We start from the raw sequence: 9,088 nt of genomic DNA on the forward strand, positions 1-9,088 counted from the left end.
GGAGCTGAGTCATAATTCAGTCCTTTCTTGATAGAGGATTCATTATTTTGCTTTGCTCCGCTATCAAAACTTTAACAGTATCGACAACGGGTTCATCATCCATAGGGGTAGGACTCCATGTACGTTGAGTATTTCTTTCTACCCGGTTAGGAGTTGACTCATTTTCATCGAGACGTGTTTCACTAGTTGAACCATCATGAAGATTGTCCATGGGCTTGTCGTTGTTGTTTGTTCCAACATTAAGCGAGTTGTTGACATCATTAGGTGCCATAACTATTTTATACTTACAAGAAAAAAGTTTCAAAGTATGTTAGTAAAAGATGAACAGACCAAAATAATACCACAAGTGTCTATGCCCCACGTTGGGCGCCAAACTATTTACCCGTAAAACGATACAGTTGAATTTGTAACGTAGTTTATAGACATGTGGATTAAATTGATCTTATAGAATAAAGTAATAAAGAATAGAAGCGAATAAAATAAGAATAATTAAGGAAAAGACAAGCGTGAGCTTAAGAATGTTTCCACCAGGATCAAGAATAATTGAAAAATCTTGACAACACTTGTATAAAGTTTAAAAGAATGAGAGAGATAATACTAGTTTTTTGCTATCAGTATTTTCTTATGTCTTATAATAGAATAAAATCCTCAATTTATACTAGAGTTATGGGCTGTATGTTCTACCAATTGTGTGTCATCAATTACCAATATTAATGCTAAAATAAAAGATAATAAAAAGGTGATAAAGAATAATAAAGGATAATAAAGCCTAATAAAGGACGAAGGAATCTTGAGGTCTTCTGTAACGTTTCTGTAACAATCATATCTTAAATTGTTTCTTATTTCGGCCACATGTTTGTATCCGGTGTCATCATCTTATCCGGCCACAGATTTGTATCTGGTGTGAACATGATTGAATTACTGCTGATTCATCATCCTTGACACGTGTTCCTAATTCACTCAACTTTTGAGATTGGTTTTTATAGTATACACTATATATCTACCTTGAGCTTGAACTAAAATCTTTTCCTAATTCACTCAGCATTCTGCTCTTGTTTAACCATTGGTATCATATACCACAGGATTGCTTTTGAGGTTAAAAAGAAAAGTAGGAGAGAAAGAGAGCTTTCATAATGGAACTTGGAATCTTATGTTACCACTCATAATTTATATTCATTGGCCGACGCAATTGTGGATGAAAAATAACTGGTTGCGATATATAATTCCCATGATTATAGTTTGATTTTTTACCTTGTTGATGAGAGTTGATTTTAGAACTTGTAATTTCCTACCCTTTTTTTCTCTCCCTCCCCAAGTATGTATCATAAAAATTTCCACCAAAAAAATCATAAGTTTTGCTTGCAATTGTCATAAGTCTCAAATGAGTGAAAGAATAGCCGGTTTGGCCAAAGCTTCTAAAATCTGTTTATGTTGAGAAGTGTTTTTTTCAAAAGTGTTTTTCAAAAAAGTAGTTTTGATGAGAATCAGTTTGTGTTTGTCTAATTAATTTGAAAAACACTTTTGAACAGTAATTAGTATTTAACCAAGCTTTTGAAAACTGTTTCTAAGTGTATTTTTATCAAAAGTGTTTATCAGAAAAGTATTTTTGAAGATAAGTTATATTTTTCTACTTCTACTTTTTCTCAAAAGTATTTTTTTTTTTTATTTGATAAAAAAAATATATTTTTGACCCAAAATAAAACTTGGCCAAACATGACGGTGAAAGGAATCAACTGTCCGACGACCTGTGTGGTCTGATGATATTTTTTTATTTATTAAAGGACTATATATACCTAGAAATTAGAACTAACTTCATCGTCAGAACAAAAACCTGGTTAGAGAGATGCTCCATATGCAACCTGTCACGTGATCACGTGACTTCTGTTCCCTTGGAAATTAAACTACAATCCCATCTACCAACATAAATTTAAAGTCTGAAGACCGCAGCATTGCGGAAGCTGCTATGGAGTCGGTACTTAAAGTTTATAAGATTTGTACTCGACGGTTGAATTCATAACTCGTCTTAATTATTATGTTGTAACTAATATATATTGACTAGTTTACTTTCTATTTTTGTTCCAAAATAAGTATTCATTTACATAATTAAGAAAGAATTAATTTTATTTTTTTTAAAATTTATCCTTATTTACATATTTTAATGTGTCAAGGTAACAATTAATTAAGGTTAATTTAGTAAATACATCTTTTTTTCTTTAGGAGTTCGTATTTTTTAAGAGTGTGTCAAAAGTAAAATAATTATTTATTATGAACCGGAGTGAGTAGTAAATTTCCTAATAAAAATAAGAATCTAAATAAAAACTATTAAATTTATCCCTCGAATACTCTAACTCCACGTACGAATACCAACAATTATTTGTTTACTCAATCCCATAGAGACATTTACTGTAGTACGTTGCACCACAATCTTTTGCCTTTAGAAAAACCTGTAGTCGCGGAAAACATGGTGTACATTTTTGCCTCCAATAAATAGACCAGTACTACACATTATTATTATTACTGTGACTTTATCTTCTTCAGGTTTTTAAATTGTTTTCTTTATACTTGTATGTGTTGTTAGATTTGGTTTAATAAAATTAAACTTAGATCGCGTCGGTACGCAAAGTTACAAAGTTGGTCGGTGCAGGAAAACCTAGAACGCCACGTCAAAATGCATAAGATGCTAACTTGACCAGTTTTACCACTGCCCACGTCGTTTTGTACACCCCATGCTATAAATAATGCTTGTCACCATCTCTTCTTCAAAAACAAGTCAATAATTGCTGTCTAAATCCAAGCTTTTGACCTCTAATTTCAAATAGGCTAGACTCTGTTTCTTTGTGTTCCTTTTATAGCACAACGACCTAATATATCCATAGTTCTAAAGTAATCATGAGCAAATTCTGGACTTTGCTTACTCACCTCCACGCTCTTGCCGGGTATTAATTCACCTTTTCATTTCTTTCCTACGACAATCTTTTTAAGATGTCGTTTAACGTTCAGCGGTTGCTTTATTTATCTGATTCTTTTTTTTTATTTTTATAAATAAACATGCAGGCCAGTGGTGATGTTACTGTATCCTCTGTAAGTAAATCCAATGGTGTTACGTACCTTATTATTTGTTCACTTCTTTCTTAAAAGAAAAGAATTTCTCGAGCTGTCTGAAAAGTTAATCCTGTGGTCTTAATTTCTTTTTTCTTTTGCTGTATAGATATGCATCAGTAGTTGCAATAGAGAGCACATCGAAGGTGGATGATGAGCAATGGCTTGCTTATTGGATTCTCTACTCTTTTCTTACTCTCATGGAAATGGTACTTGAACCCATTCTTCAATGGTAAGTAGTAAAAGATAGAAAATCGAAATGAAAGAGCAAAACCGATTAATTCTAACTTTATAAGGGCAAGTCATGCACAAGTCTTCCCCTTCGCACAGGATCCGGGAAGGGGCGTAATATAGACTATCTGCCATGATGTCACACGAAAATAATTTTAACTTTGCTCTGAGGTTCCCTTTATATACAGTGAATTTCTGAATTTTGATTGGATGATGTTGTGTAATGCTAGGATACCAATTTGGTACGAGGTGAAGTTGGCATTTGTGGCATGGTTGGTTCTTCCCCAATTCAGGGGAGCTGCTTTCATTTATGGGAAATTTGTTAGGGAAAAGCTGATCAACAAATATGGATCTGCATATTTTCAAGACAAGTCTCAGTCTCCTAATGGCAAACCCAAAAACAAGCTTGTGGATTTCATCACCCTTAAGAAGGTGAAATTCTTTCCCCTGTTTTCTTGAAACATTCTGTATTTGATTTCTAGAGACACCAAAATACTAATTAGATTTTAGAAATGGAGAAGAATAGACCTAAAAGCACCTCGGATTCCGATTATCTTTCATATCAAATGTATATTAGAATAGACTTTACATTGTTCTGAAAATATTATAAACGATATAGATTTGGTTAAAAAAAAGTTTTTGATGTTGTGTTGAAAAATAAATTTTATAAGTTTAAGTTAGTTTTGGATATCCATTTTATTTATAAAAAAATTAAAGTTATTTGGGTGAAAGAAAAAATTTCAGTCAAAAACTGTAGTAAACTAATTTTTGGGAACCGAAATTTTGTTTCAAAATTTTTGACATTGATCATATCCAATGAACAACGTTTTCTAAAAAGAAATTGAAAAAAGCTATAAATAACGTCACTTTTTGTTTTCGATTTATTATTAGGTCCTGTTACAACTAGTTTTGTCTTTTTCTCTTTTCACTTGGACTTCTTTTTCAACATTGACCATAAAAAAAAGGCACTAAGCAAAAGAAAAGAGTAAGTACTAAAGAACAAAGTGCGTAATTAATTGAATAATTTCGTTGTGTTTTTCCCTTAACAGGGAGAGCACTAAAGTTGCTGAGGATGCAAGCATCAAATTAGGCTAAGTGGATGGTCTTATGTGGATATATGCAAAATCGTTACTTTCCTTTTGTAATGCACTGAAGAGATGATATGTTTCTATTGTTATGGAAAAAATGGACGGTGCTGCTAATATAGATGTCATGTATTACCTAACAGGAGATATGATATACTCCCTCCGTTCATTTTATTTGTCCAGTATTATAAAAATAAATTTTTATTTTTACTTGTCATTTTTAACATATCAAGATAAGATAATTTTTTTTCCTATTATACTCACAATATTAATTACTCATTTCAAATCATTTTCTCAAATTCATTAAAAGTATGTATCAATTAATATGAGTATTATAGTAAATTATGCATTTCATTTATTATTTCTTAAGAGGTGTGCAAATTCCTTACTGTTCAAATAAAAGTGAACGGTGGGAGTATGTGTCTATTCTTTGATTCCCAATTCTTTTTCATTTTTGTGTTTTTTAAATTTCTTCTTCTTCCTGTTATTGGATTCTGTCTTTGGTAAATTTAAAGATGTCGGTTTGAGGAGACAATAGTAGTGAAGCAAAAAGCAATTATTCAGCCGAAAGAGAAAATCACGAGAGACTATTAGACCACCAAAACTTTTGAATTTGAATTCAAACTAAATGTTTATGTTAAGTTTAGATTACCAAATCAAAATTACCCTTTTCCCTTTAGCACACAGAAGCCGAAAAAAGTACTGAAAAGATGAGGAAGACGAAGAAGTACCCGCATCGGCGTAGATTCAAAGAGAATATCAACGGGTAAGCCAATATAATTGTTACGACCCAAAATCCCCTATAGACCGTGATGTCGCCGTCATGCAAGCTAACGGTGAACTAACAACTTAATTATTCATTTTAATATTTTTGAAATCATAAATCTCATTATATAAATAAGGTAAAAATCTGGTACTTGGTCAGACCCGTGATCATCTTTACCAATTTTCGTATAAATTACAAAATAAAATGATAATAATTACGTGACTACAATAATGAACATCCAATAGGAACCCCCAAAATCTGGTGTCACAAGTGCATCAACGTCTACTAAGAAATATAATAAAGTACAACATCTGTCTGGATTACAAGTTAGACAGGAGAATGTAAACAACTCTCATGGAGACTCTGTATGCTGCGGATCGTAACATGAAATGCAGCTCACCATAAAATTCTCGCAATAGTCGCGCTCTGCGCCCAAAAAGACCACCAGAAATATATATATATATATATATATATATATATATATATATATATATATATATATACATACCTGCACAATAAGAGCAAAAGTGTAGTATGAGTACATAAATCAACGCGTACCCAGTAAGTATCTAGCCTAACCCCGAAGAAGTAGTGATCGGGGAGGGGGAGGGGAGAGGGTCGACATCAGACACTTACTAGTGGCCCAATATATCAAGTGCAATAGAAAGTAAACAAGTATGAGACGTGATAAAAGTAAATAAACAGTGTAAATATATATAGGTACGTAGTACGATCCTCCTCTAAACAGTGAATACAAGCTCTTAGTTATCCTCAACCGGAGTATATATATAAAATGGTCCCCACCAGATAGATCGCCACAACTCAAATCAGAAAAACTTACGGAGACGCTGGCTTCTTGTCAAATATTACGCACGACGTTGCCGAGGCGAACGGCCCGATCCCATAAGAGTATTTATAGAAATGCCGAAGCGAACGACTCGATCCCTTAATAATGTGTACACTGCCGAGGGTCGAACGACAAGAACCATAGATGTATCTATTATACTGCCAAGGTGAACGGCCCGCTCCCTTGAGAATATGATACTGCCTAAGCGAACGACCCGATCCCATTAGAATATGAAGTTTTAACGGGTCCTTAACCCCACTCACGAAGATATGTATGAGTTATGAAATGTAAAGAAGTTTTTCAATGAAAACGCACAATGTTGATACCTAATTTTGCCCTCATATTTTCATAAATGTCATTCCTGCACCATCATCAATTTACAAAGAGTCATACAAGTGTTTCCTATAATTTTTCATAATTTTTAAAACTTTAAAATTAATTTTTTTTGCATTTAAATTACTTGAATATTTATTAATTACCCTTTAAAATTATTTTGCGATGACTTAATCATCTAAATTTATTATTTGTATCCACATATAGGTTTCATAATATTTTTACCTCATTCGATATAGTTATATTTGTATTTTTAGGCTATTTATACACTTTTGCTATAATAGCCTATATGATATGCATAATTACATATTTTTACATTATTTGTGCCAAATAGCATATTTATATTTTTATAATGTTAAGCTATTATTTTTAAATACTTTACTGCATAAATAATATTTTTTATTATGGTTTAATTACTTTTTATAAATTATTTTTTTGATAAATTGTGTGTATTTAAATTATGGCCTAGCTTTAAAATGAATTTCAGACCAAAATAGGCAACCCAGATACCTTAAAACCCTCGGCCCAATTCCCTCTGGCCCAGACCAAACGACCCTTTAGCAAACCCGATCGGTACTCGTTTAAACGGCCTGCCCCGCTTCTCTTCTAATCTTGGCCGTTGATCTCAAATGATCAACGGTCCACAACCATTCTCCCATTTTTAATTACCCGCCCCAACCGTAATCCTTACATTTCACTCTGTCCAACCTCCCCTAAACGCTCTCCTCTCCTCTCACACTAAACCCTAGCCGCCTCACCCAAATCCTAGCCTGTACCCAAGAGAATATGGAGATCTACCATATTTCCTTTTCTTTTTCTGTACTCACAACGTTTCTTTCCTGTTTTCTTGACATTACTAGTTTGATACTGAGTTATTTATGGAAGCTCATCAACGGGCATTCGTTCGACTCCGATTATGTATTATTGCCATGTTCTGGACTTGATACATTCACTACCAGGCTATATGAGTTCGATTTACCAAGATCTTCGGCCAATCTTTGATTTTCATCGAACTAGGGTTTGAAGTTTCAATTTTTCTTCTTTACCAGTGCTATTATTGATTGCATGTGATATTCTTTCCTTAAACGTGATTGATTAATTATTTTTCATGTTTGCTTGTTTGATTTCTACCACTATATAACCCCTCCCCAATTTTCCCTTTTGACAGACTTTAATCACCTTAAGAACTATTACTCTCTTACTCCTTCACTCTATATTGTTCTGAACTTTGGCTCTTGGCCGGCTGAAAGCCAAGGCCACCGGAATTCGACTAATTTACCTTTCTTGGTACGATCACTGCCGGGGGTTTATCAGATACCCTTGGAAACTCTGACGCACTATGACTTTGGGTTCTGCTGCTCTTTGTTGATGTTTGGAGTACTGTTGAGATTGTTCTTCTTGTTGATCTGTTCATCAATTGATAACTGGTAAGTTCCTTGGCTTTCGCAGTTTCATTCTCTTTCGTTTGTGTTCATATTTTATATACTCATGCCAGTGAAATTTTTGTGAATCAATATGTTCATATGCCATTTCTATTTGTAGCCGTATTGGCCCTGAAATTGTTTTGTGATTCTGAAATTTTTTAGCATTTGAACTTGCCTAAAATTCCCAACTCTGAGATATGTCTATTACATATGTTTAATATGAATGATTTTTAGCTCTCTTAAGCTCGTTTAGCCTAGTGTGTTTGTACCTGAATGCTTTTATCTGCTGCATGGCATAAGTTTACTTCCATGCCTTATTCTAAACTTTTGTGATTAAACCAATTCATGCCCGGAATATGTTCTAATCCCTATGGAATCATTCATATATAGCTTGTTATCTTTTTTAATGATCATGTAATTTTTTGATGGTATCACTACCTGAATCTCTAAAAAATAGCATGCCATGTTTCTTGTAATTCCATTGTGTGATCTGCTCGATTTTATGTTGCTAAGTGTTGCCTAGGGCTTTCTAGTGTCAATTTCAGTGTTCGTCCTCTTCTTATATATGATCAATTAGCACTAGGCTTGATAATTACCTATCCCATTAACTTAAGGTTGATACTTTCATCCATCATGAATCTTAATGTCTGTTTGTCTTGTTAGCTTAAGGTTAAAATATTATTTACCTGCTATGAGTTCGTAGAAACTTGTGTTGTAGTTAGTGTCATCTTGTTAAATCTCATGATCAACTAAGTAGATTTGCCAAATTATGCTACCAGTATGATTGTTATGCAAGGCTTTCCTGTTAGAATCTTCATAGGAAGATTATATTCCATCTTTTTCATGTGTATGATTATGTTTGGGTTGTCGTATGCAATTCTTTGAGTTGGTTCTATTTTGAAACAATGTTTGCAGTAGTTTGGTGGTACCTTATCTTGCCCTTGTTAATCTTGTTTTTCTGGAATTACTTGCCCGTATGTATTTTTTGTGCCTATCAACTTAGCATGGCCCTGTATATTGGCTAAAGCTGCAGTTCTTTCAGTTTTGAAAATTAAGTGTTTAAATTACTCCGATGCGTAGTTCTATTGCATGTATGGCTAATCTGGTATCCATTAGATTAATTACTGTGATTGTTTGGGCCTGGTATATTGGTCCTACCTTTAGTATTTGGGGGGGGGGGGGGGTCTGGAGCACATTGTCTGTACCTGGAGTTTGGCCCCATTGTCCGTATGAAGTTCTAAGCATATTTGAAGGCCTGGATGTGTTATTGGGTTGTTCTTTATTTATATTTGAGCCTGTAATC

General features: G+C 33.5%; 1 protein-coding gene across 1 annotated transcript; it reads left to right on the forward strand.

Moving 5' to 3' along the window:
• Positions 1-2,751: 2,751 nt before the first annotated feature.
• Positions 2,752-4,632, forward strand: LOC104106271 (HVA22-like protein e). The gene is made up of 5 exons (XM_009614775.4): positions 2,752-2,936; positions 3,055-3,081; positions 3,209-3,331; positions 3,561-3,762; positions 4,380-4,632. The coding sequence occupies exons 1-5, from the start codon at positions 2,890-2,892 to the stop codon at positions 4,389-4,391; spliced, it is 411 nt and encodes a 136-aa protein (XP_009613070.1). The 5' UTR covers positions 2,752-2,889; the 3' UTR covers positions 4,392-4,632.
• The last annotated feature ends 4,456 nt before the right edge of the window (positions 4,633-9,088 follow it).

The sequence above is a fragment of the Nicotiana tomentosiformis genome, chromosome 3 (genome assembly GCF_000390325.3).
Source record: "Nicotiana tomentosiformis chromosome 3, ASM39032v3, whole genome shotgun sequence".
NCBI lineage: Eukaryota > Viridiplantae > Streptophyta > Magnoliopsida > Solanales > Solanaceae > Nicotiana > Nicotiana tomentosiformis.

What these genes read in the sequence shown, in the direction of transcription:
- LOC104106271 (XM_009614775.4), top strand. Translation starts at nt 2,890, where the DNA reads ATGAGCAAATTCTGGACTTTGCTTACTCACCTCCACGCTCTTGCCGG. An exon ending in CACCTCCACGCTCTTGCCGG is followed by an intron (nt 2,937 to 3,054) that starts GTATTAATTCAC and finishes ATAAACATGCAG; the next exon opens with GCCAGTGGTGATGTTACTGT. An exon ending in GTGATGTTACTGTATCCTCT is followed by an intron (nt 3,082 to 3,208) that starts GTAAGTAAATCC and finishes TTTGCTGTATAG; the next exon opens with ATATGCATCAGTAGTTGCAA.